This window comes from Sipha flava, unplaced genomic scaffold, assembly GCF_003268045.1.
Source record: "Sipha flava isolate LNK unplaced genomic scaffold, YSA_version1 73_pilon_pilon, whole genome shotgun sequence".
NCBI lineage: Eukaryota > Metazoa > Arthropoda > Insecta > Hemiptera > Aphididae > Sipha > Sipha flava.
Window position 1 is genome coordinate 4,047,655 of NW_020273613.1, and position 27,827 is coordinate 4,075,481.

Consider the following 27,827-nt stretch of genomic DNA (forward strand, 5'->3'; position numbering starts at 1 on the left):
CATCATCGAATAACAAGTTTAAAATTTAGTGCTTATAACGTTTATTTATGTTGAATTTTCTGTGGTAATTCATAATGATATGGTCACTTTAGAAAATGTGTGTTATTTGAAGTTTAAATTTTGTCGTCTTCTTGTATGTTACATTTGTGTACGTTGAAATGATTGGCTTATACAAAAGTAATTATTTCCATAGATATAATAATGTTAAATGGTATATATTCGCGTTGGCTACAATATTCGATAAAATTGAAAAATAGTATTTTGTCTATAATATATCAACCCCTTCGGTAGGGATAAGTTACAATTTTTGAAAAATTAGTTAAGGGTGCTTAGTTTCACTGGATTCTTCCCAATTCGAGTATGGTTTAAAAGCGAACTATTTTTCCCGATATCATATATTTTTTACTTTTTACCATGCGCATTGTACAGGATTTGTGTTTGACACGTATATATGTAATTAATCAAAGGTTTGGTATCAACGAACCCTAAATACGTGCTTTAACCATCGGAATTTTTAACTCGACGCAGGTGGACTAATATACTATGCAAGGGGGGTCGATATATTTAAGGGACGTTATTATTTATTTTACGTCCTGACCCGCATGGGATCGCAAACCGTAATATCACACAACGAATAAAAATAATAAACAACTTAACATTTGATTAGGTAGTTAATTCATTACACCGAGGAGCGTCCGTGAAAGACGGATGCGAGGTATAAGGTGGTATATAAAAACGGAATTAAAACGTACAGAATCAACCAAGAATGGTCACAGTAGTCGACACATTATTACGAGTATAAAACTTTTAAAAATTTAATTACATTTATTAGCTATAAATATATAATATGGGACACGAATTTAGGTTGTTTATATTTTATCATAAAATTAATATTAAAGTACCGCTAAGTATATTATGGATATTGTAAAAATATGATATGGACATATTAAGATTAATATACTATGAGTAATATTATGTTGAGTTATTTTTACTATTTTTACTTGTAAAATGCCTGAAAAAAAAAAACATTTTTCACATAGATCTTTCTGAAAAAAAATCAAAAATTATTTTCTTTTTTTTTCGAATGTTCATCCATCTCTTTCATGCACGGGGTTTCATAACTATTTTGACCTATATTTCACAAAAGATATTTTTTTAAAAAAATTATAATTTATGTGGTATAATAAATTATTATTTAAGTAAATATTAAGACTTTGGTGATAAAAAAAAAATTAAAATATTTTTTTAAAGAGTTATCGTTGGTGGGATGACGTATGTCCCACCATGCATTAAGTGTTTATTTTTATGTTATACTACCAAAGTATACAAATATCATAAACACTCTTTTATTATATATTTATTGAATATATATTATTTGTTCAGAAATTATGTAATAAATGTATTGTATTATATGTATAATTTTGAGGCATAGGTCCGTAAAATATAAGTATTATATAAATACAATTAAATATTTATCATCCTTTTATTAATATTAAAAATACTGAACAGAAATGTTAAAAAAAAAAATTACAAGTTAAACTGCACTTATACGAGTATGTATAATATTATATCATGAAATTAAAATTACCGTAATGACTTAATTTTAAAACTTAAAAGACAATTAAAATGTACTATTATAATGATTTGTGATATAGTGCAAAACAATTTTTTTGTTTTCCCAAACTCAAAGGAACATCGCATACTGAGCATACCCATTCCGTTCGAACTTCCTTTTGTTTAGTACTGCATTTTGCACATCTCCTCCTTGTTCCTTTTAGGTTGATGAGCAGCTTGCTCGAATCTTATCGTAGAACTTACATGTGGCTTATGTTTTTTCACAGCTAATGTCTGTTCTTTTGAAACGTTTTGAATCGATCGTTTTTAGACCAGCGTTTTTGAAACCAAATTGTTAGAAATTTCGCGACGAAAATTCTTCATAGTTATATTCATACCTAAATTATTGTAAATAAAGTTTTTGATAAAATTATAATAAATAATTAATAAAAAAAATTAAAAAAAAAAAACTATATTGTTACCTGATTGTAATTTATATAAGACGTAAGAGTTAACTACTGCCGCATCAATGAAATTAAAAAAAAGTCTGTGCCACCATTTTTTGGCCTTTCGATCTATCTGACAGGATTTCTTATTTTGGTCGAATTTATCTACGCAATTCATACGAGTATGCTTATTATATTTGCTCAATACTATAGGACATGACACCATTGTAGTTGATCCATCTTTACATAGTCTTTGAACTTGCCTAGTTTCTGTTGGGTTATGAAAATTTGACAACAAACTCACTATTCTTTTGTTACGCCACTTAACAATTGATGTAGATTTTTCATCTATAGACCAATCATATTCTCCTAATGTTAAATGTTTATCGTTTTTCAATGCTGGTAAAAATGTTCTTGTAAGATTGACTGTTCCACATGCATTTATATTTTTTGATTTTAGATATGTCATTAGAGGGTAGTTGGTAAAATAGTTGTCAAAGAATAAATAATGATTTTTTTCTTGCAAAGGTTGAGATAATTGTTTTACTAAACGAGCACTTAATTGTTTTTCAGCTCTTTCAACAACTTTTCCCGTATAAATTTCAAAGTTCCATAAATAACCTTGTTTGTCAACTAAACACCAAATTTTAAATCCCCTTTTTATCGTTTTTTTCGGCATATATTGTTTGTTAGAATTTCGACCAGTGAATTTTACCATACTTTTGTCAATCGCAATTATTTTGGAAGGATTATACGCTCTTTGAAAGTTGTTAAGAAGAGTCTGTATAAATGGCCTAATTTTGTATAATTTATCATACTCAGACTGATTTTTTTTCGGAATAAGTGAATTATCATTCAAATGTAAGTGAGATAATAACCAACCGAATCGATTTACTGGCATTAAACAACTTATATAAGGATCATGCAAATCGGGTGATGTTGACTAATAGTCCCTATAACTGCATTGCTTCTTGATACCCATTAGAAGTTGCATTCCAATAAAACATTTAATTTCAGATATATTTGTTCGCATAAAAGCTTTTCCTGTTTTCAATTGTTTTTGATATGCATATAAATTAGTATGATGAACTATTTGATCAACAATTTCATCAGTAAATAAACATTTAAAAATGGTTGTTGGTGTACACATTGATAAGTCATGTATTACTGTTGTAGGGCCCTCTGGACTTGTAAATGGAAATAAATCAATTAAAATGTGGTTTTTTTTGACCAAACTGGTTGAGTTTCAATCTCAGTTTCAAATGTTTCAATATGTAATGGACGTATTGAAGTAGATTCAATGTTACACTGATAATCATTATTTACAACTGAAGAAGTACTAAGTAAAGAATGAAAATCAAATGTCAACGACACATTTTTGTTATTCAAAGATACATTTTCTGAACTTGGAAATAATTGTCGGTGTATAGCCGTCCGAGATCTAACTTTAGTTATTTTTGACGAATTGAACTACGAGTATACTTTTTCTTCTTTATTGCCGAGGGTAACAAATAAATATTTCTATCCTCTAAGTTAAGAATTTCTGAATTTTCATCGTCACTCTCATTGTCATTAGATTCTAATATAGGTATCGTTTTCGACTCATCAGAAGGTGGAAAATATTTTTTATCATTATCGGAATCATTATAAGAAGTTATGCTGTTATCATCAGACGGAATTTCTTCAATTAGCACATCACAAATTTCACCGATATGTTTAGGAGAGAACTCATTTTTGATATTAAAAACACTAAAATATAATAAAATATATTTTAGAATAATGGAAATTTAAAAAAATAATAGCTTCTTTACAAAATATATTGAAAAATAAAGTGTTTGGGAAATTGTGTTTACACATGTGTATATTTGTGTATTATTGGTGTATTTGGTGCTTATTATTGCATTATGCATAATGCATTAATATGAAATAATAAATAAGTAAATATATTAAATATGAATAATACATCATAATTCATAGAATATGATAATTAATATAATTGTTAAATGTAATATTAAATTATGAATTAAAAATAAATTGTTATACATACTAAGTATACCTTTGTAATTAAAAATTTAAATTTTCAAACACTATAATTCAATTTATTATATAGTATATTATAGGTACTAGGTAGTATACGTCTCACGGATAATACTCACGAGTTTAGATAGTTGCTGCACGGTGGGTTAAAATATGTACTCCAGACTTTACGTCGTAACAGGCAAACCGCTACCGATAAAATTATTTAACTTGCACTGAATGAAACTATATAATATAGTCTATCATATGTTATAATATCGTTAATATATATAAACTATATAGTGTAATATAAGCCAAACAAAATTATAAGTGTTTGGTTGTTGTAAAAAAAAAAAAAACCCGAAAAATAGCTAATAATAACTCAAAATGAATTAATTTTCGATTTATTTTGATACTAATATACACATTATGGACTATTAAAACTATTAATATTATTTATTGTAAAATTATAAATACAAGTTATCGGGAAAAAATACTTTACTTGGTGAGTTATTTTTTCTACCACCGTGCTGGAAATGTGATTTTCGAGGTGGGACAAACGGTATCCCACCGTGCCTGAAAGAGCTATAGGAATAATAATCTGCATGAACATGAAATAATTATAATAAAAATAAATCATTAAAATAGACTCATTTATTTTTACCCGGACACCGTTATATTTTCAATTATTATTTTGATGATTCGTTATATTTTATAATATATATCATATGATGTATATTATATACTTATAGATGAGAATAATAATAATAATAATGTCAGTTGGAGGATATATTTAATGGGCATACTTGCGTAGTATTTCGAATGCAGATATATTTGCCAAAAGTATTAAACGCTATATTATGAATACTTTTGAAAGTACTCCACATACCATGTCTGAATACATTTACAGTATTAAAATCAGATAGTCCTTTGCATTAAATTTAAAATAAAACTAGTATTTCAACATACATTATGAAGTGTATTTTTGGGATGGATACGAATTTTTTTTATGATTATAATATTGAATGTTCAGTGTGTAAATGAATTAGAAATATATTTACATTTTACTTAAAAACTCTGTGTTTGATTATCTATAATGGATGGTTGTTACACATTTTGAAATACTCGTTCAAGTAGGTATAAATATAGGCAAACGTAAATTGCGCCCAACAAAGGGAAACAATTGTAAATTGTGCTCGGTATTTTTCAGGTACAAATGTCTGTATAGTAAATTACGCCCGATAGAAATATTATTTTATAATAGTTATATGGCATTACCCAGAAGACACCACGAGGAGTCAACTATTGCTGTCCTACAAAAATGTTTTTTTTTTGATTTACTTGAAATAAGTAAATAAATTAATAAAAATAGGAAAATTAATATATATTTTTTTTAAATATTATGGTATAAGTTATAGTTTTTTAAATATTTTTTGTTAGGTTATAATGTTTTTTTTTTAGTTCTTTAATTTTATTTGACATAAACAATCTATACAATATTGCACAATAAGTTTATTTGATGAGAGAAGAAAGAGACATGAAAAGGTATGATTAAGCAGCCACCCATTAGTGACTCTTGATTATGTGAATTTTTTTTCAGTTTTTATTATTATAATTATTTATTTTATTTTTATTTTTAATTAAATTTTTTTTTTTTTTTTGATTGATTGACATTAAATATTAAAGTTTTTTAATAAATCACGGCACCACTTTCTTTTTAATCTACGGTTTGGATTTCCTGGGAGTGTACGAATAGAGAAATCTTTTATAAGAGGATTAGGATGAGTTTGAAGTCGTTTGTGGAAGCGCGTGTAAAAGATGCGAGCCTCTTCTATTATTGTTCTCATATGAAGATCATTATGAAGTGTTAAATTGGAGATGTAGAGTAGAGCATTAGATAGTTGTCGGATATTTTGGAACGTTTGAATTCTATCGGTGTTGGATTTTTTTGCCGCACCCCATAGTTGAAGGCCATACGTCTAGATTGGCTTGAGTAAAGATTTATATATTAATAATTTGGTGTTCAGAGTGGAGAATTTATTTCTGATTAGATGATGAGAAGATGTCTGAGCATACGCATACGGTTATTTAATGTTATTTTTTTTGTTCGAAGGTGTTTATTCCATGTCAGTCTTTTATCCAGGATTAATCCCAAGTATTTGACTGTATCGGATGTAGGAATTTGTAAATTTTTAAGGGTAATGTTTGGGCATATACCTTGTTTTAATGTGAATGTTGTATGTACAAATTTATTTTGGTTTATTTTAACTCTCCATTTGTCGTACCATTCAGATAAGTAATTTAGGTGGATTTGTAGATTTGATAAGGCAGTTATAGGATCATTATTAATAGATATAATGACTTTATCGTCAGCATAGTCGGCTACAATGGTTTGTTGCATGGTAGGTTGGTTGGCTACATAAATGTTAATGATGCAGTGAGATAGTATGTTACCTTGTGGGACACCAGCTTTGATTTTTTTCGATTCCAGATGTGGATGAGTTATATTGCACTTGGAAGTATCTATCGGTTAGGTATGACTCGAGTAAGCTGAATAAGGAAGAAGAGAGAAATTTTTTGAGTTTGAATTGCAAGCCTTCGTACCAATCTCTGTCAAACGCTTGTGAAATATCTAAAAAAACACAAGAGCAGTATAGTTTTTTTTCCAAGGAAAAAAACGTAGAAATAGCATCGACAACACGATGTACTTGGTGAATCATGCTGTGTGAGTTACAGAACCAGAACTGCGTATTTGGGAATATGCTATTATTCATAATATACGGAAATATTCGTTTTAGGATAAGTCTTTCTAAAATTTTTGATAAAAAGGGCAAGAGACTTATTGGTCTAAATGAGGTTGGAGTGTCAATTTGTTTGTCTGGTTTAGCGAAGAGAATAATATTAGAAATTTTCCATAAAATTGGAAAGTATGAAAGTCTGAAAGAAGCATTGAATATATATGTTATAAGATCTATGACTTTTTTTAGAAGACATCTAGTTACTTCTGCGGTAATTAGGTTGAAGCCAGGTGATTTTTTTTTCGAGTATTTTAGGATTGTATGTTTAACTTCATTTGAGGTAAAGTGTCTTACTGGGGGGCTATGAGATGGTGGCAGGTTTAAAAAGGTATTAACCATATTTACTTGTTGAGGTATGAGTATATTATGGTGAGGTTGAAACGTTTCGTGTAAGTGGGTTTTGAATAATTCGGCTTTGTCGTAGTCGGAAAAAGCTAGTGAATTATCAGGTTTTTTTTAGAGGTGTTGCAGGTGTTTTATATTGTAGAATTTTTTTAGTTTTTATCCATAAGCTACCATCTAACGAAGAAAGTCTATTTAGTTTTTGTTCGAAAATAGTAGCTTTTAGTTTAGCCAGAGTTTTTTTTAAAGAATTGACTAGTCTATTATATGCACTTTTGTGAGAAGAAAGTCGCGTATATTGATAGAGTGCTCTCGCTCTTCTCTTTTCAACTATTAGAGAGCGAACTTGTTCAGGAAGAAATGGGTGTTTGTGAGATAAGTGGTTTGGGTTTTTTTTTGGTATTGGATAAGCTAGCCACCGAGTGAATAAGTGTGGTGAGGTTATTGACTGCTTCATCAATGTCATGTTCAGATTTTAGTTTGATTTTTAGATTAATGTTTTGATTTATTATGTCGTGGAATTTATAACGGTCTGTCGTTGTTGTAAATAGAGATGGTTTGTCATTATGTAATTGTGTTGAGGCATTAATGTTTAGGATAACGGACGAATGGTCAGAGTTTAAGTCAAGACTATTGTTTATAGTACAATACAAATTACTGGAAATTTTCGCGACAAATATGTCCAAAATGTCTGGTTTCTTTTTTGAGGAGGTTGGTCAGTAAGTTGGTTTTGGGGGAGAAAGAATATTATATTTATTTATATTAGTAAAGTTATAAAGCAGGTTACCACGAGGATTGGCTGCTCGGCATCCCTAGCTCTGGTGTTTGGCATTATAGTCTCCTCCTACTATAAAATTATTGTATATAGTGCCGAAGTAGTTATTGAGATCGTTATTAGTTAAGTAGTGCCTAGGAGGGCAGTAGACTGCAGCGATGACAAATGGTATATTATTTAATGAAATTTTGATAGCACAAGCTTGTATATAGTTATGACAAAAGTTGGTAAGTGAATGGAATTTTAAATTTGATTTTATAATTAAAGCTACTCCGCCGTGTGCAGTACTATCTGGATGGTTAGATTTAAGTAAACTATAACCAGGAATAGAGATGTAAGAGTGCTTGGTAAAATGCGTTTCGGTAATTAATGCAATGTCAATGGGTTTGTCGTATAGTACAGTTTGTACTTCATTAACATGATTTTTTAAACCATTTGCATTAAATAATATTATTGATAATGATTGATTTGTGTAGGAATTATTTTTATTTTTTTTATTTAAAATAGATGAAATTACTTGTGTTAGAAGTGAAATTAGTGGATTGACAAGTGATTTGAGCTCGTCGATGAAGGATGTGAGGACTTTGGTTATATCTGGAGTGGGTGAGGGTGGTGATTGAAGGTGGTTGATTGGAATTGACTTGTGCATATGTAGTGAGAGAGTTATAATTAGTCGTAGTCGATAATGGGTGGTTTGGTTCTACATTTAAAGTATTTGAGTTAGACTTTATAGTATCGTGTAAAAATTTACTTTTTGTATTAGGTGTTTTGCGACTTTGGATTTCTCTGTAGACATTGCAACCTTTGTAATTGGCAGGGTGGTCGCCGGATCATAATACACATTTTGCTGGAGTATCACGAGATTTGGTGCATTCTGAGGATGAATGGTTGGCACTACAGCGAACACAACGAGCAGGATATCCACAATAAGCTCTCATGTGACCGTATTGCTGGCAGTTAAGACATTGGCTGATCATTTTCTGCTTATAGGGCTCTTCAACTTTGATTTTAGTGTGTAATAAAGAAGAATGTTTGAAGATATCGTTCGATATGTCGGTCGGTTCAAGGTCAATGAAGAAAAGAGGCAGTGGACATTTGCTGGTCTAGTGTAGCACGTTGGTGACTTTTCTAACCTCAAAGAGGCGCAATTCAAGTTCACTTTTTATTAGATCTGTGGGCGTGGATGGATGCAGATTGCGGATGACGGCACGTGTAAGTTTATCTTCTTTTAATTAATATGTATGACATTGGGCCTTCTGATCTTTTAAAAAATGAATTAATGTTCCATAAGAATCGGGATTGACAGTTTGAATTTTTGTGCAGTCTGACGAAGATTTAAATAAAAAATTATCCACTCCAATTAGCTCTATTAAAGTTGTACACAAATCCGAAAAGTGTATTATACCTTTCACAAATATTGGTGGTGGTGGTTTAATTTGTTCTTCGATGATAGGAGTTTCAGATGTAGGGATATCTGTAGGTATATTAGAATGTTCATTTTGTGTTAGTATTTCATAGCGATTTGCAGTTACAAATAGTTTTTTATTTTTTATTTTGTGTTGAGAATTGTCCGGAGAGCTCGAATTAGAGGAATCAGATAGATTCCTTTTATTAGGCATTGTTGTATAATCGTCATTTGTTAAATTGTTGAACGAGTCGTATTGAAAAACGTATTTATTTGTGTTCGATTTAGCTAGGTGAGCTGCTGTATAGTGTTGTTATTCTTATTTGAATTATTTTTGTTTTTACTTTTATCTTTGTCTTTATCGTGCGATGGAGTATTAGGAGACCACGGCATTTTATCACGTAAGCAAAGGTCAAGTGACACTGTTCGTGGCTGCGATGTTATATACGTATTAACGATTATATTACGTATATTGTTATATATTATACTCTATTGTTGTACTAATTATATTGAACGCACATTTAGATGAATTTTTTTTTACATTTTGAATGACGTTTGTTAATCGTTTTATAGTCAAAAGGCGGTTGGAAACCGTTTTTTTACATAGAAGTTTAGTCACATTCGATTAAATAGATCGGAAACACGGCAATTTTACGGAGCGTAGTAATTACGTGTGCATCGAACGATATGCGATACGCGACTGGTGGTTATAATGTTCATAATAAAAGATACAGTTATAAGTTATGTGCATAGTAATGAGACATCATCTTCACATATTCAGTCTTCGTAATAGTGTTTTCATTGTATTGTTGAATAATTTTTTGAATTTTTTTTTTTTTTTTGATTTGATCTTTTGAAATGTATGAATCTATAAGGTTAGGTTTTTAGTTATTAGGTATTAGATTTTATAGGTATTTATACTATTAACTTTTATATAAATTTTAGATTATAACTCTAATATTTTATCCATAAAATTATAAATATGAGGTTACTTAGATAGTAGAAATTATGGGTATAATTTACTGTACCTATTTTAGAACCAAAAAAATCCCAGGCGCACTTTACTATAGTATTTTTATTATCTACTTAATGAGGGCGCAATTGACAAGCGCCTATAAATATTGTCCGAGAAATATTATAGTTATATTTATTCCTATTGGTCCTCAGACATTTTATTCTGTAGCCGGATCGCACTTTCAGTCACACCACTGCGGGTCGGCTGCTGTAACACATAGTTTATATGCATTATATTATAGGAGAAAACTAGTCTGTGGGGAAAAACCCCTACCCCTAATCGCTGATACACGGTGTGTACCTTCGAATGGACAATACCCGTTTGCGTACATTTAAACTTTTTCGAAACTCGTTTGCGTACAAATGTGCACATGAATTTTTAATACCTGCGATAAATGACCCAAACGTAGGAGTCGTTTGCGTACATAAATTATAGCAAACATTTTTACATTGTACATTTTTTATTGGTACGTTTATTCACTTGTTATTTGGAAATGAATCCACTGTTTTCTTATAGAGTGCAACATATCAGTGCGATAAACTCTGTGCAATCCGCCGACTGACAATGGAGGGAGCGATGCGCGCAGCGTTTTATGAACGGTTATTTTGTTTATATTTTAATTTGCTTTTTTGTCATACATATATCAAATTAAATTATAGTGTTAATATATTATTATTAATGTAATAAGTGTTTTTAAGAAATAATATGCAAAAAAAAAAATTGTTTTCTTGGTCCAGACGTTGGTTTTTCAACGACGACGACGAATAGCTAATCGAAATCGTTAGCAATCATAAAACTACGACTAAGCCATATTAACAACCAACTCAGATCTTATCCTAGCTTCCTCTTACATACAAGATAATCTCTACATCCTTGAATTGTGGTACAAAACTTCGAGAGTAAAAATGAATGAAGCTAAATCTATTCACGGTACCTTTGCACTTCGCCATGTCATATGTCCAACACTTTTCCTTAATAACCAACCACTCCCTCCTGCTCAGTGTGTACGATACCTCAGCATCCTTATTGACCGCCGCCTCACCTGGAAACCTCACATAATTAGTAAAACCCGTACACTCAATGCCCGCTTTCGTCTCCTTCGACTACTTCTAACTAATATGAAACTTTCCAATAAGCTTCTGCTCTATAAGCTCCTACTCAGGCCCATCTGCACTTATGGGATCTAATTATGGGGCACTGCCGAAATTGCCGAAATGTCCAACATCAACCGCATCCAAAGATTCCAATCAAAAACTCTACGTACAATTCTAAAAGCGCCATTTTTTGTCTCTAATCATACCCTCCATTCTGACCTTAAAATTCCGTATGTTTTTAAACTAGTGAAAACACACTATAAACTTTTCAATAGCTGCCTAGTCCAGCATGCAAATCCTTTAATCTCCGACCTATCATCTACTTCTATCCCAGGTAATCCAATTAAAAGATTAAAAATACAGTGGTGTCGTGACATGCTATTCTAAATAAATCTTATTCATGTCGTAGTACCTTCAATGGGAGGTCTCTACGATTTGTTTAATCTGTCATTTTATTTTTATTTTAGCTTATTCTATCATCAATTATTCTTATTGTTCTCTTTGAAACAGATCGAATAAAACATAATATAAACAAAAAAAAAAAATAAAAAATAACTACTATATGAACACTGCTAATATGAACTAGTATGAATACTATGTATGAATAGTAGTATGTACTAGTATGTATGAATGTATATATGTATATATATATAGTATATATGTATTTTCTTTGGACTTAGTAAAATTTTTAGATCAAGAGCAAACTTTAAGAACTTAAAAGTTAGAATGTACTTAACTTTGTTAAGGCCAATTATCCTGTATGGAACAGAAACATGGCCCCTGAGAAATACTGAAGAACGAAGGATGGCAGTGTTCGAGAGAAAAATACTCAGGAAAATTTATGGGGCATACTTTGATGTTCTTACAAATGAATGAAGGAAATTACACAATGATGAACTACAATCCCTTTTTTGGCGACCGGATATACTGAAAGAGATAAAAAAAAAGGAGACTAGTTTGGGCAGGACATGCCTGGAGGAAGCATGACTCATTAATAAGAAGAGTAATAGAGGAAAACCCAGTAGGAAGGAAACATCTTGGAAGACCGCGTTTAAGTTGGGAGGATTGCGTTAAGAGAGACGCTGAAACAGTGGAGCCGGAGAGGCATTAGCAGAGGATAGAGATAGGTGGCAGTATGTTTATCTAGAGGTATGGTCTTGAATGGCCGAAACCAAGGAAGAAGAAGAAAAGTATGTATGTACTAGTATGAACTACTATCAGTGCATTTTTTAACTAGTTAACTAGACGACACAAATGTCGCCCAGTGATTATACTCTGTTGACAGTATTTTAAAAGATTGGGTGAAATAATGCGAAACAAACGTGTAATACTATAGTCGTACTATGGTATTATGCATTGACTATTTTGAGAAAAACATTTTTTGTCGCTCAGTGAAAATTCCTTATAAAATGCACTGACTACTATATAAATCATAAAACTACTATATGATTTGAATAATTACTCTTAGTAGTCATCTTTATTAATTATAATATGGTATATGCTACACACTAGTCGCACTTTCAGTAGTCAACTGAATTGTTAAACGCGCTACCACTAGTTTTATAGGAAAACACCTCTACGCCGCTTAATACGTAATAGAGCTATCACGTCAACGTGATTGGTTTCTGCGGCGCAAAAAATGCGTTCCTCGATTAACGTACCTGGATATGATATATCTAAACGTAGCCGAAACATTCGTTAGTAAAAAATTTTTGGGATTAGGTGAATCTTATCGAAATGATTGGATAAATAGTATTATATAAGGCGCTGCAAGATACAATAAGTCTATACTGGGAATGAAATTTAATAGTTGTACGCAAACGAGTCGTCATTTTTCAACTGGTTTTCATGTTTTTCGTTGTACGCATACGAGTTGTCAGTTTCCATGTTAAAAAATTGTATACTGTGCGCAAACGAGTGTCATCGCTTCGAATTACACGCGTACATCCGACGTAGTGTTATCTTTCTCGTTCGGGTTCTTGTTTTCGCCCTAAAATTGAGTGACGATGATGATGACGATACGTCTGATTGCTGCGCGGTGCGTGAAGAGTTTATTATACGTTCGCCCGGAAAGTTTATATAATTATTTATTTATTTTATATATTTTTTTTAATGAATTTTTTGATAATTACACTATTATATAGTATTGGTGCTATCATCGTCTATCGTTAAATTTAAGGTTTATACAATTTTGAATAATATTCAACATTTATTTCAATAACCAACATTTTCTCGCGATGGTTTTCTGTGAGAGCTGTACTAAATTTTACCTCTTTTCTGAAAAATATTGTTTATGCACAGTATGAATGCATGTGTATGTTTGATGTATATTTATTTGTATATGTGTGTATATGTGTGTGTGTGCGTGTATGAAAATATATAAATAATATTACAAATGTGCAATTATTTAATTAAACGCGTACAGTGTGTCGTGGAACTTTGAACACAATGAAAACGATACTAGGAAATATTCAAAACAGTCGATTATATAAAGGACCGTAGAGTATTATGCATCTTGCATTGTAAAGTATTGTAAAGTAATCAGTGCTATTGAACGGCGGGTCCAGGAATCGGTTGGGTAATATTTCATTCGAAAATGGTTGACACAAGCGATTTTGATTGTACAATGTACAATGTAGAATCAAAATCGTTTGTGTCAACCATTTTCGAATGAAATATTTCAATGTACATGTATAGTCACGCATTTCAATTCGTGTGCAGTGGCGTAGCCAAGGGGGGGGGGCTAAGGATACTAAATAATACCCGAGTATTAAAAAAAGTTGAGTATTAGACAATTCCCGAATATTAAAAAAAATTAGAGTACTCGATAAATGCCAAGTAGTCGAATACAAAATTTTTTCATACAAACCTCACTCGGAGTCCTGACAATTAAGAACACAACCAAAAAAAAATCACCCAAATCGGTATATCCGTTCTCAATGATTCTTTCATACATGTAACAATTGATTTTTAGGTTACTATATTTGGGTTCTCTCAGTTATTTATAATTTCAAACAAGTAATCAATGCAATTCGAGTGTTTGGTTCAAGTCGAGTACTCGAACTCTACTCGGAAATTTTTCCAAAGTCGAGTACTCGAACAACTCTAATATTTTATAAGATGTATAATTTAAAATTACTCTTAAATTTTAACCTGTGTGAACCGGCTTGAGCTAATATTATGTTACGAAGATCAACATACTGCCTGGTGATCGGGGTCGTTATCGCGGAACCGATGATAATTACAGCCGGATAAAACAGAAATATCAATATATACATACGAGTATGCATGCGTAGCACGTTTAAATAAATATATACTTATTAATAAATAATGTAAGGCAAACGTGCAATAACTTGATTCAACACCGTACAGCGTGTTCAGTGCATGATACTTATGATATTATGATCGAATCATCAAATTAATATTATTTGGGTTAAAAACGAGTCACACGATGAAGGTGCTTACGAATGCACAAATCACCTATCGTGTATCATCATCAGAACGCCTATACAGATTCGGAAAAACAACCCCTAATATTTTATCATATATATATATATTTTATTCGAGAACAATTTTAATTGTGAATAATTAATGTTTGGACAGTTTAAATAATGACGTCAATAAACATTTATTATACATATAATATATATCTACAGCGATCCCGAGTTCGAAAATAATTATTCCTCTCTAATGTGAATCTAATATAAATATGTGTGCTAACGTTTGTTATTCTAAATAACAATAATTTCACGTCCTATTCCGCTTACGTATTATATAATCATAATGTGTATACAATCAGGTCCATAATATTTCACACATTGCTTTTGTACAACATAATATCGTGCTGCGTATACCGTAACTTCTCTGGAAAGTAAAGGTGTTTCATTATTTTAGTTAAAAAATAAAATAAACGCTAACCGTTGAAAGACCGTTACAGAACAGTTGAAAGTGTATTGTTGTAATGTAGTTTCGTTTGTGATCTTGCGTCCATTAATAATACACGTTCAACAACTATACAAGTATCATTTTCGTAAATGATTATAAATTATACCATTAAAGCTTGTGTATTTTAGTACAACACGTTTTATTAGTATACATGGCGTTGTTGTTACTGTTTTACTCGACATTAACATCTAAATGGCCATTTATACAATTGCATGAACATCGTAATAATAATGTCGCCCAAAAGGGTATTTATTTTTAAAATTCCTTTTTAATTCGTTTCATACTGGGTTCGTATTTTGCAACTAAACCAATTCGTACTAATGTTATTTTGACCAATTGAAATATAATATTAGTAAATTTGTGATAGAAAAACTTAACATATCGCTGTATTTATGTTAAATGTTTTTATTCTGTATACTTGCTTGTTAATTATATAAACACAACAAAACACAAAACATTATATTGTACTTAATTGTATACATATCATACTCGTATCTGATTATATCTAAATTATTACTTTTATGTTTGTATTAATATTTTCAGTGTTTAGAAATCATTTTTATACAAAACTGTATGGCCAAATTAATGTATCTTTTCTGTCTAGTTAAATCTGAATCAGGGTAAGTAATAGCAAATATTGTTAGGGGAGATTATAAGTATAAAAATGTGTCGACTACTATCTAGAACAAAATTCTACAATATTAAGGGTAAAACACGATTGCGTACATTCGTTATCGGCTATACATTTTTATGGTACACGATTCTTTTACGATCTATTACGATTTTACTTGATTTTTACCTACACGATTGCGAACGAAGTTTTAAGTGTTTATGCCAATTTTCATACCGGTATTGGTGTGTACCACATGTCTATACGAGTGAACTTGAAAAAGTTAATGAATATTTAGGGTTTTATCACTTTTATTAACTATGTTTATTATTAAAGGTATCAAATATATCAGATATAATGAAATTTCGTTATTTCCGTTGTATTATACGGTATTTTCCGAGTTTCAGTAAAAGTAGTAAGTTATAGATGTCAGGGAATCAAAATTTAAGCATTTTGAAATGATTTATTAACAATAATTCCGTTAAAACAAAATCTGTCAGTTTTATTTATTTATTTATTACTTTTATTTTATTTAGTTATCCTTATTTTATTTATTATTTTATTATTATTTTTTTTTATGAATTATTATAGAACTGTATATTATATTATATTATAGTACATGTATATATGGTATAATACCGTAAAATTATTAAATTAGATAACGTTACATATAATTTAATATGCAATCGTGTTAATTTATTTTTCTTACCTACCTTTTTGTTACCCATCTACAAACGTACGCAATCGTATTCTACCCAATATTAATATTACATAATTTGTTGATGATTATCGACTATATAAATCGGTCTTTAATTGGTGGGGGGGTTATCATCCCCCATCCTTAAATAGGCCCCCATCTGAATATATAATTCAAATTCCCATTAGTATTTATAGTAAATGTTAAAATACTATACTTATAACAGTTTGTATAGTATACTTATCATGCATAAAGCGATTTAGCTGAGGTAAGAAAGAGATATGCTTGCTATATTCATTTATTCGTATTTATAGAAATTTTTTCTATAAATAAATAACTTTAAAAGTTAAAATTTACCAGTATTTAAAATTTATTTTCCATATCGATATCTCGTTGGTAAAAATTTCCTTATAAATTTCTTCTTGAAAATATGGGTATTATTTCCGGTTAATTCTGATAGTTCCAATTATACTACACATATTATGTTTCGTTGGAATACAGTGATTCAAATTTTTCGTCAAAATCACAATAACCAGAGTTCAAAACTATTTTCGTTGTATAGTTAAGTAATTTGCATACATATTCTGTATAAATTAGTCTTTATTTTTATTTTTTTATTTCCAATAAATCTCGTGCAATCGATTTCACTCGATCGGTTTTTAATGACGCAGTATTTGCGCGTATACTCGCAACACAAATCTCGAAGAAAAAAGTGGTACGAATATGCGCCTTGTGTATTATTCGAAAATTGTTTATGATACCCCTGACTCCAATGTGGGTAGTCTTTGGTGTTTCGAAAATATCAAAAAAACAAATTAACGAACTAATTATAGAAAACATTATAAATTAGTTCAATTTTAATTATTTACTCATATAATATACAAATGTACTTACAAACTAACAAAATTACTAAAAATAGCATTTCACTTTTGAATTACCTGAAACAAATGATGTATTTAAAAATAATTTCCTCAGATCACCCTAGAAAAGATACGCTTTGCATTGGAATCCAGGCCCTAAATGCAACCGATGAAAATTAATGCCCTTTAAATTCTAAAACTGTTGGTCATGGGAGTCTAAAACTTGTTCAGTAAAGCGAATAATATAGCATCTAAACGTGTGTGAACCAATCGTTTTTGGTCGAGTCGTTTAATGAAATAATGTTCATAGTCATATTCTGTCTAAGTACGTATATGTAAATCGTTATAGTCAGTTTGATTTAATATTTTTCAATTCAATAGCCTGCCTTCTACTGAAATAATGATAACGATAACGACGAAAGTCGACCAACAGTATATACGTGACTGTGAAATTATAATAATGGTGCACACATTGCATTATGTATTATTAAAAATAAGATTCTATCTAATATTTAATAAAAACGGAAAACAGTTAATATTTTTTCGGTAATTAATGTGTGGGGGAGGGGGTTTAACTCTCCTGTGTACTGGCCTGGTTCAGGCATCTAAAACATGTTTAGTGAACAAACTGTAGTGCTGTGCTAGCTACTGCTCGATGTAGCGTGAACCCAGCATAGCTCCGGAAAGATTTTTTATTCCGTGTTCAGCGGATATGATGGCGGTATCAATCGGCGTACGCTTCGGAGAGAAGAAAACGAATCCCACGACGGGGACAATGGCCTAGACTTAACGTCCCTTCCACATCGCATTCCCGTCCGAGTGCTCTCGCGGTATTAGCCGTGTCGACGGAAGGCGTGCGCGCACGATGACGGACGGGTGACGTATCGCAAAGGGTCGTCGTCGTGTTCAGCTCGATCGCATTACTCGTACGATTATTATCGGGCCTCGACGACGACCGTTTCAATCCACGCGAGTTGGAATAATACCGTGTCCTGGAGGGCTTTTGGCAACACTGATTGCGCCTTCGGTGGGTCCTGGCGGCGGCGACGGTGGCGGCGACCACAGCACACAGTAGCTTTAGCAGCTTCGAGTCAAGTCGTCGGTGCACCGCTTTTATATCTAACATGGTCGTGCTTTTTAGTTAGTCCATACACACACACTATCAAATAAACATATACGACATTCCCACGCACGCACACGCATACACATAACTACCCGTACAACGTCTACTGGCGGCTATCTCGGAAAAAAATTAAAACAATATTGTTTTTCAGCCGTCGCTATAACCACCGCGGTTGGTCTTTTCTATCTCATCACGTTCTTCCTCTTTTTTTTTCTATTAATCTTCGCGAACCTTTCCGTTGACGCTGCGACACTAACCGTAGTGTAGTGCGTCGATTGGTTTTTTTTTTTTTTTTTTGGCCACGGCGGTAAATAATAATAGTAGAGAAAAAAAATCCGAAAAACATTGGTGAGTGAATACAATAATAATAATATTATGTAAACATAATAAATAGCGTATATTAAACGATTTATACTGCATAATTATATATTCTGTTATATGTTATAATTATAATATTGTCTTTTTAAATATTTTTCTCACCGTTACGAATCAACTGCACCAAGGCACACGCGTAACAATCAGATTTTTCATTTAGCTCGTCGTATCTATGCGGATATAATTCTTCGCATTAATTTCTGTTTCATCGTCACATTTTTACTTGTAAGATTTAAACAGCTTTCAGATTCGATTGAAAATTTATTTTCACGCGTGATGCGTTTTATAATGGTATGGATACTAACGATTTAGTAGCCGATTAATTTTAATATTTTTTGATTTATTTGTGAACAACTAATTCTTCATTATTAATAATACAAATATGATTTTAATTTTATAATTTTCAAATATCTCAAACTGTATAAATTTTAAGTGCATATAGTGTTTAAAAATATTATCTTCTACTAGACGATTCGTTTTGAATTTTTCCAATTTCAATATGCTTATAAAAATCAATATATGTATAATTTACAACTATTAACATTGTATAGGTGTTTTGCATGAAACGTGGCAAAATTTAAGAATTATAACATATGCCATTTTAATGTTAATATTTTGCATTTATTGAACGAATAAGAGTAAAATTCATAGTTCATATTTAATATATCTATTATTATTTTAATTTCATATACCCTATTAATATTTGTTTGTTGCTATTTATTATGTATTGTGTTATTTTTATTTATTTATTAAAATATTCAACTAATTGATATTTGCATTGTTCTCATGAACAAATCCATGGAATATTCTCGGTTTTTTAATCGCAGTTATAAACATTTTATTTAAACGGAATAAGATATTGCAAAAAAATATACAGTTGAAAGTTTTCCAACATATTTCATATATGTAATGTACTTGTGTTTTAAAAATATCAACGGGAAAATACATATCAAGCATAAGTACGATAAGTATGTACTTTGTTGGAATTGTTTGAGATTGTTTTTGATACATTTATATAACTCGCTAATTTTAATACAACAATTATGTAAGTGTTTTTGTTATTAATTTTTAACAATACATACTATAAACGAAATTGGTTTTTTAATTGTAATAATATATAACAATTTTAAATTCTATGAGGAGTGAAGTAGAAATTAAATTTGTTAAACATATGTATATTTATGTTAACAACTAATTTATCATCGAACCTGTTGCTCGCATTGAACAATAAACGTATTATTAATAAATTTTAAAGTGATTTTTATATGACATAAAGAAAAAATTTTATATTTTATATTTCTTGAGAAAAACTGCAATTTATACAGAAGTCACATGCAATAAAATAATCATTGTATTTATATATCTTATGTGAATTAATATTTAATGGTTTTTAAGTATTGATAATAAGACGAAAGTTTTTAAAATAAAAAAAAACTTAAATATTTATTTTCACTATTGAGACAATTATTATCGTTTTTTGTTGTACAATATTTGCTATTTGCTTACTATTCATCAGATATTTCAAAAAATATAAAAATAAATAGTTGAAAAATAGACATTACGAATTTTTTTTTTGTACCCTGTAAAACAAAAACTTATATTTATGTGTTTAAAACATGTATACTAGAAACTATAAAATACATTTTTTATCAATAACGGCATGGAGTTGTTATGACGTATTGTTTGGAGTTCTTGGCCTGCACATGATAAGAAGTATTGTCCAATATATTTTATTTATTGTGATTCATAGCTTTTCGTCTTTTAAGTTATTGTAAACATTGCCCAATGAAGAAACCCCTAGTGGTTTTTGGCATAGTTCCCGAAAAAACTGGTATCTGAAGTTTACAAAAAGGGGTCTTAAAGGACTAATTAAGATTCTTCATCTTTTTTTTTTTATTGCTCTCTGTTCCGGCAGAGCAGTCAGATAATAAAACTGACTACTCTACAGAAATTAAACATTTCCATTACTTTAATTTTGGAACCACGTTTTACCCACTTATCAAAATTAAATCCTTCCAAGAGCCGTGTTAGTTTTATTTTACTTGACCAAGGAAAAATAAATAAAAAAGTCAAGTGCCGTCGAGGGAATAAAATCACCATTGAGAGTTATTATATGGCACTTGAAGTCTTGATGCTCATTATATGCATTACTAAAATTCATCAAATGTATATATTGAGATAAGTTTTTTTTTTGTATAATCATATTAAGCATTCTGAATACTAATGCTATAAGCATAATTTTATAGGCGGAAATCGTTTTACTGTAGTAGAAAAAAAATAATTTTCCCTCCCAATTTTGTATTTTACAAGATTTCTGATTTTTAACGATTCAGTAATACGTACTATACTTTAGCGAACTCCAACTTTGTCAGATGTAAAATTTGATTTTTTTTTAAGTTCATAATGTTTGATCTCGGTCACTTTGGCACGGACCGCAGTATAATTTTTCCAGTAAATATATTTATCAAGTACATTAAACACATAGTATCATATTGATAATAATATCAATAGTAATTTTTATATGTTTTTTTGCTTAATAGGAATATTGAATCATGATATATTGTTATAAAATAACAAATTGATAAATAAAAATAAATAAAAATAAATAAAATTTAATTTTTGTTTAATTTTAACAATAAAAAAGACCCAGTTCAAATAAAATTGAATTATTGTAAACATTTCAGGTGAATTCGGTACCTAAATTTATTCTATTCTTAACAATCAAACCCCATACTACTTTGTAGTATAATATATTGAAATTGTTGTTTGTACAATTTATTTAACTATAGAGCCCTTTATACTGAAAGGGTGTTGTTCCATTTACACTGTAAAAAGGGGTTTTTCATTATTATATTGAATTTTGTTGATCAATTAATTTATTTAAACATTAGCTCAACACACTTTGATACCGTTCTTAATATGTTGTTTTAGTTTTGTGTACGCGTCATTGTTTTGTTAAATTTTAATTTTAAACCGTATGTCTGATACACTTTATTGACTGTTAAAGTATATTCTTTTTTAAGTTTCAATGCACATGTGTAATATTTATGTGAAATTAAACATTATAATTATTATAATTTTAAAGTTTTTGACATGAGTATAGTAAAGTAAATAAAAATGCTGAAAATTTTGTACTCGCATGTGCTTTACTCGTCAAAATGTAATTGATTAGGTGCATGATAGTTTCACTTTTACGTTGGATTGATACTTAATTTATATACAATGAATTTTTTAGTTACAATTAAGAATATTTCAATACCTGCAAGCTTATATTTTCTTTTCAACTGTAGTAAATCAGACGAAAAAGTTAATGTTCATATAATTCTTCTTTTTTGTTATCATTTTTTAGTAATAACTTGTCAGTAGATACCATAAGTTTACCGTGTGAGGGAATACTTATATGCTTTCTAATCTCAAAAGCATGATAGGCAGGTCGAAGTAATTACATAATAATGGCATTGTAAAATGTTTGTTATTTTAACATTATAAAAAAGTAGGAGTGTGAAGGAAAGCTTTATGAAAAGCCTACAAAGATTGAAAAATTAAAAACGACCTCCGGGTATAATTATATAATCGCTAGTTCATTGTTATTATATTACTTTATTATGAAGTAATCATAATACGTAATATAAGGTAACAATATAACATTATAATTGATTATGAATTATCCTTTGGACTAAATTTGAATGATAATTTTTTTTTCAACATAAAATTAACATAGTGCAAAAAACGCGCCTACTTGTAAACTGATAAGATTGCCGTTTTAATTAAAAGAAAATATTCCACTATAGATCAAAATTTGATTTAACAAATTAAACTTAATAAATAAATTTAATCTTAACAATTTAAAACACTGTTAAATGATAAACATAATATAATAATTAGAATATTTATTGCTATTTATTATTTATAATTACATTATATGATAAGTTTATCAAAATAAACCAGTTCATTATTATGTACAATATACTTTTAAGTACTATTATAAGCATGATTAAGTATGATTGTAAGGGCCCAGATTTTTATGCAAATGTATGTTCTTCTAGAATTCGCTTAGAATAATTTTGCTTATAAATGTCGACGTTTTGCAATGTATAGATTCCTATGGATAATTTTTGTTTTTTCGTATTTTGCATATTTTATTAAAAATAACGATGAATTGCATACTTCTTAATAATTACATTAAAATTGTATATTTTATAAATAATAAATAAAAAAATATTTTAATTCCGTCTATTTAAATAAAAGAGGAATATTTGTAGAATTTTCTAAACGTAAACAATTGAAATGTTGGTTTATTGTCTAAAAATCCAAGGTATTCTCAAATTATAACAATATATAGAATATTAAGCGGACAATTAAGTAATAAAAATAAAAACATTGTAGAATTATTACCTGAATTTCTTGTTTTAAATATGCGCTAATAGTCTCTTGTCATATAGAAAGGAGTTTTTTTTAAGTATAATTTTGTGCTACGTAACAACTGTAGAAGCTTTCTTTTTAAAAATCTGGAATCGTATTTTGTAACTTCGTTTTGGTATTTGTTTATTTTTTTTATTGTTAATTTTGATGTTAATTCTAAATTTATTTAATTTATTAATAATTACTTCTTCCGTAATAATAATTGTAAATTGTAATCATTTATGCGATGTAACAAATTTGTAATGATATTTATAAATTTTTGTGTGTATAAATATGTGCATACTCAGCAATATATTATAATTATAATATAAAAAATCTATGATTACATTTATAATTGAGCTCAATAACTAAAATAAATAATCAATATAACATATATATATTATATTTATTGCTTCTGTTGAAATAAATTTACGAATATTACAAATATTATAATGATGAAAAAAAAAACACGTTGTTATATTTAGACTTTTCATCAATATCCTTTTTATATAGGGGCGCAACTAGTCACAATCCCTCTCCTCCTTCGAAATATATAGTTAACTTAACCTTATCTTTCTCCTCTCCAAAAAACACATGCTGAAATTAAATCTTAGTGGCGTCACTGTTTTTACATATTTCAAAAGCGAAACTTGATATAAATCAACGAGCAGCAGTAAGCCCGTACAGTATTAAAATGTCATACAATTTTAAGATATGATTACTTTTTATGTACGATATTATTCGTTAGCGAGCGCTTAATTTGATTTTGATGAATAAATGCCAGGTTATTATAGGCGGACATTTGGTTGAATTTTTGGGGAGCTATAATAATTCAATGTAAAATAATTCGCAGGGGCTTCGCCCCATCACCATCATCCTATGCATAAGAAAAATTTATTACTATTAAAAATATAGATATGTTTAAATTGTATTAAAAAAAAAAACCACTAAATAACGTATATTTAAAAATAATCAATATTTTATTTTAATGAAAAATATCTATTTTTATCAGCAAAGATATTCAAAATATCATTGCCTTTTATATTTTTCGATATATCTCTTTCAATATATAATATTTAAAGATCGCTGAAACTATCTTGAACCAACGATGTCCTTAGCCAAGTTTTTATTTTTTTTTCATTGCACTCAAACTCCTTTTGCAAGTAGCCGAACTAATTGGTATTGTTAATGCTATTGCAAATAGTGTTTTATTATTACTTATTTTACGATTTTCAAAAAACAAACAGATATTTATAAAAACAACGAATAACATTTCTAATAAAGTTTCGATTTTGGGGGACTATTAAAATATTTGGGAGGCTACGCCTTTCCTCCCGATATCCGCTTATGCAGATTATGAAACCTCCTCTCCTCTCATCTATATTATTGCGTATGCTGTATTCTTGCCGTTGTTCGCCTTTTTATGTTATACGGTTACGCGCGTTGTAAGCCCAACAGCATCATACCGATCGATGGACTTATTGTATTAATTTGTAAATGGATTTCCACAAGTGTTCATACATACGTAAACGTGTACTATAGTTTTCACATAATATGTCATCACCGTGCAGCAGAAGTCGACAACGCAGTCATCGATGCGTTTTCAAAACAATATCCGTTGCTGATTCGAGTTCGAAAGCCTTCCATGGCACAGTGGTCCGAATCATGTATTAATGTTTAACTCGCAGAAGCTATAACACCTTTTTTAACACGTTCACGGCTAGAGGGTTAACTTTTAAGTGATACCCTTAGATGATTGTCTTACAATTTACTTTTATACCCGGTATCGATTGGTCAACGTCTGAATTGATTTCGAAAATTTCAAACGTACCATATACGATTTCAATATATATATATGTTTATAACGTGCGATATGTTAAAATAAACCCAGGTCCATTAGTCGCACACAAAATGCATCATATATTGATCATGTTAAATATTACATATGTACGCATGACACCAGTCTATGCCAGTCTGAATACACACTCGTGTCATACCACACACATGTCCTTAAAACATTGTACTAGTCCCATTAGAATTTTTAAAATAACTATTACATTTGTATTTTTTATAAATTTTTTTTTTTCGAGGGGGGCACCCTTGCATTCGTGCCTGCAGACGATGAATTTAAATTTTCTCAGGTTTTTAAATTGATCACTTTTTCTTGGAAACGGGTGATGTGTGAGTGAGTATGTCGATTTTAAAATTCACCATTATTTTTTTTTGTACATGTATTTCATGTAAATGTATAGTATAAAAGATTGCCGGACTCGAAGCCGGCACGAGTTCTTGAATCGAGCCGTCTTTCGAACAAACAACAAATAGAAGGATTTTTCGTCAGGTTGTTTGTCCTTTTTTTATTTTTTCAATTCGTTGGTTTTTTTTTAGTTAACCCAGACGACGGCGCGTCGAATCGAGACTGATGAAATAATCGGGCGTTGGCCGCGGCCGTGCGCCACACCGGTCGTCCGGGGGCCGGACGATGACGAACATTGACGACCGGTGCAACACCGGGGTAGAGTACCGGGCCGCGGGCGCGGGCGTTCGCGTGCAGCGGCGACGGCGGCGGCAGCAGCGGTGAACGATTGGGGGGCCACCGTGCGACGATGGCGACGCCCCCCGACAGCCCGATCATCGAAGAGGCGACGTTTATCGAGCTCGAAGAACAGCTGAACAATCCGTCCGTGTTCCAGCACGCCAGGCCCGTCGCTCTGGATGACCTTTGCCGGCAGACCAAGTTCACCAGACAAGAGATCCGCATCATGTACAGAGGGTTTAAACAGGTCGGTGCTTCTTTTTATAGGTGTTTTTTCCGTTTTCTCTCACGTCGTCCGACCCTCGTGGTTACCGAAACGATAATGATATCAACCCCCTCCTCGATGACTTGCACGCGTATGGGCGATTTAAATTTTTTCGAACTAGAGAATGTGTGTGGGGGGAGGGGCTTGAAAAATGTACACCGATCAGACCCTTGCCACCACGTTACCCTTCAACTTTCGTCAAAAATTTTCACGTCTTACAAGATTTCCGTGTCACTAAATACTACACAACAGTATATTCGTCGTCGTGACAAATACTATTTTCCATCAGATATCACGGTTTAATTGATTCGTTGTTAACACTGTACAACCCGCGCTATTCGATTTCATAGCAAATAAAATCGTTCACTCAGTCACAATAATTATAATAGTAGTGTTTTGTGCTCAGGCTTACTCGTGTTCTAATGGTTTTGGAAGAAAAAAAATTACTGCAGATGTATTATAATACGTGATGGACGTAATGCGAGTTTCTTCAAAGAAACCCAAAATGCGTTTTTTCTTTTTTAAACGAGTGTATCTAAATATAATTATAAGTACGAATATTTATCTACGGACGGCTCATTTTTCTCCGTGGCGTCCGAAAGCAATTTATTATTTTCACAATTTAAATCCGGGCAAATCAACAAATAAATTCAATTTGTTTATTAGTATGTTGTACGCGGTATTTACAATATTTTAATATCGCGAGGGCCGTGTTGCAAAATATGTACGACTATGATTGGTGGAAATCTTAGCCCTTGTGTGTGGTTATACGTGCACGTTGTACTTACCTCATTATCACTCCCGCCTAGGCGGCGTTTATTTCATTAGCCCAGGACATTGTACTGATGGGGGTGAAGGGATAACCCACCCGATGGAGCTTTATAGGCACGGCAGAGTGTGTTAAACGTCGATCGATATATTATTACAATGTACCTTCTGTATACGTATCGGCGTCGGTTGAAAATAAATGCGAGTGTTTGTGTTATTCCACTCAGTTCAAGATTTCGTATAATAGCATATCAATGTAAATGTTCAAAACGTGTTTATATTTTCAGTTGTTTTAACTTCAAAGGATCTCTGTCTCTGAAGTCTCTCTCTCTCTCTCTCTCTCTCTCTCTCTCTCTTTCTCTCTCTTTCTTTTTCTTTTTTTCTGTACATACTGTAAAGTATATCTGTTGGTTTCGCTTTGAAAACGTTATCGTGCGCTTGGCAGCTATCAACTCAAACGAAATCTAATCCGGAGTTCCTATAAAACCGGTGGAAAAAGATTCGCCGCTCGTTATTATTGTGAATTAACGGCCGTCTCGTGCATAATGATATAGAAAAAAAAAATCGATATTTCCACGAAAATGAATCACAGATATTTATATTCGAGTACATTTATCCTTAGCGTTAAACTGGATGTGTAAAGCCTCTAAATTTGACACCCCCGTGCACTATCGTTAAATGGATGAAAACTACGTCTGATCTCGTGTTACGCAAACGTAAACCTAGTTCGATGGTCGATTGTAATTTTAAGCAATCACAATTAACCCGAGTTATTGAAATAAAATAAAAAGCTATCCGATTC

The 27,827-nt window shown here is 30.8% G+C and overlaps 1 protein-coding gene across 3 annotated transcripts in view; it reads left to right on the forward strand.

Moving 5' to 3' along the window:
- Window positions 1-8,778: 8,778 nt before the first annotated feature.
- LOC112692353 (Kv channel-interacting protein 4) overlaps window positions 8,779-27,827 on the forward strand; it is a 68,941-nt gene continuing 49,892 nt past the window's right edge. Inside the window, exons 1-2 of one of the 3 annotated variants that reach the window (XM_025567000.1) lie at window positions 8,779-9,143; window positions 25,845-26,239. In XM_025567000.1, the coding sequence (XP_025422785.1) occupies window positions 26,063-26,239 (177 nt within the window). In that variant the 5' untranslated portion in view covers window positions 8,779-9,143; window positions 25,845-26,062. Of the gene's footprint in view, window positions 9,144-18,611; window positions 19,029-25,844; window positions 26,240-27,827 lie in introns of those variants that run through there. The other 2 variants (XM_025566999.1, XM_025567001.1) reach the window with 2 other exon arrangements.